We start from the raw sequence: 1,979 nt of genomic DNA on the forward strand, positions 1-1,979 counted from the left end.
AAAACAAAAGTGTTGCGTTTATAATTTTGTTCAGTATATACTGTATATCCACATATTAACATTAAGTCAGCTGTTGTAGTTTGATTAGTGGGAGTTTTTGCAGGATTACAGCAGCTACAGATTACAGATCTTTTTTGTGCTCCTTTTTCAGCGGCCATATTGATAAAGGTCTCTGACTCTTTATTGTTGTTGTTGCTTTCCTGTCTTGTGTCACCTTGCAGGAAACTGGAGGAGGCTAGCAGTCAGAACAGCGACCTGCTAGTGGTCATTGCCAAACGGGAAGATACCATCCACAGCAATCAGCTCCGTCTGGAAGAAAAAACAAGAGAATGTTTGCTGCTAAACCGAAAACTGGAGGAGGCTCTGGGGGATGCTCGCCAACAGGTTTGAAACTGAACATTGGTCTCACTAGAGCTGTTCTCTACGGATGTGCACTGCATTCACAAAAGAAAAGAAAACTAGACATCGTAATCGTTAGTTACTATCTCATATTACCTGACGCTATCTGGTAATTGTGAGAAAACTTCTCATAACTATGAGATCAGGATTACTGCGGACTCTGTGTTCAGCTCACAATACGTTTGTAGCGTCTAACTGAATCTGTGGTTTAAAGTTTAGTTTCTATATTACGTCTATTATTTCATGTTTGCTTATAAGAGTCATGTTGAGGTACTGCTGATTAAGAACCAACATTTCCTGATTTTGTTGCTTCATACTAAAAGCATTTTCAGTAAATAACAAACTACCGATTTGACCCCTTATTCCGGCTTATTCCAGACCGCGCTGACAGTATGAGCGACAGTATGATAATACCATCAAAACACATGATTACCAGTTTCTGTGACAGGAGAAATACTTTGAATGGGTACACAGTTCCGTTCCCAGTAAGCCATCCTTAATAACCCTGTTTAGACCTGGTTTTAATATCGGATCTGAGTGGTCGGATCATAAAGGGCCCAGTAATTAAATCCAGTGTGTCAAACCTTTATCAAAGAGCCTTTCCTGATTTAATTTGGGCTTGAACCTCCTTGAACTGTCTTTTATTCTTTTTAAATGTTTTTTTCGACTCTTACCTACACTCTACAGGTTTTTATACACCAACTAGTTTCATTTTTCTTATTTTAAAAACCTTTGTAAAAGTTTGTGTGACTGGTCTGTTTTATTGTTTTGTGAAGCAAAAAAAACAACCAAATAAGATGTATTATTATTATTATTGTTATTATTATTTATCTTCAGATGTCAGAGACCAGAGGACTTGCTGCCACTAAGGAACGCTCCACCCAGTCCAAGATACTGGACCTAGAGACTCAACTTAGCAGGACTACCTCAGAAATAAACCAACTGCGACGCAGCAAAGAGGAGGTAAAGGCCTTCATTATTAGTATTAGTATTTCTATGTATTAGCTGTATTACTAGGACTACAAGGTTTGTATTCGTGATGCTCAGGTGGAGCGACGGTACCACAGCCGACTGCAGGATGTGAAGGATCGCCTTGAGCAGTCAGACAGCACCAACCGAAGCCTGCAGAACTACGTCCAGTTCCTCAAAGACTCCTATGCCAATGTGTTTGGAGATTTGCGTGCCCCCTCACCCATCTGACAGCCCGTCTGTCAAAGTCGTAACATAAGCACATATGTATAGTGGTGCTGTAAAGATGGCATTCTTGGTCAGTTGCCTTTTTTGATTTTGAACCAGTTAGGTGAAGAACAACAGTATCCATTGGCTTTTAGAATGTATGACTTGTCCCTGTAAAGATTTATTTGGAACTGAATTGGTCGACAATAAAATATGTCATTTGATTTTTAAATCCAATTGGATATTTAAATCCTGTGGGATCCTTTGTAACATTAAAGGCAGAGTTGGTCATGTTTAGACTGGCTCCAACCTCCTACATACTTCTGCTCCATTTTTATTTTGCTGCAGTACTCCATCTGGGTTTGCGGTGTATTCTTGAGTTTTCTCCGGCCAAATATTTGGCG

At 39.7% G+C, this 1,979-nt stretch overlaps 1 protein-coding gene across 2 annotated transcripts in view; it reads left to right on the plus strand.

Annotated features, from left to right (window-relative positions):
* odf2a (outer dense fiber of sperm tails 2a) overlaps window positions 1–1,973 on the plus strand; it is a 20,419-nt gene extending 18,446 nt beyond the window's left edge. Inside the window, exons 17-19 of one of the 2 annotated variants that reach the window (XM_032539398.1) lie at window positions 222–384; window positions 1,237–1,362; window positions 1,447–1,972. In XM_032539398.1, coding sequence (XP_032395289.1) covers window positions 222–384; window positions 1,237–1,362; window positions 1,447–1,599 — 442 coding nt within the window. In that variant the 3' untranslated portion in view covers window positions 1,600–1,972. Of the gene's footprint in view, window positions 1–221; window positions 385–1,236; window positions 1,363–1,446 lie in introns of both variants that reach the window. The other variant, XM_032539399.1, reaches the window with a different exon arrangement.
* Window positions 1,974–1,979: the final 6 nt, after the last annotated feature.

The sequence above is a fragment of the Etheostoma spectabile genome, chromosome 16 (genome assembly GCF_008692095.1).
Source record: "Etheostoma spectabile isolate EspeVRDwgs_2016 chromosome 16, UIUC_Espe_1.0, whole genome shotgun sequence".
NCBI lineage: Eukaryota > Metazoa > Chordata > Actinopteri > Perciformes > Percidae > Etheostoma > Etheostoma spectabile.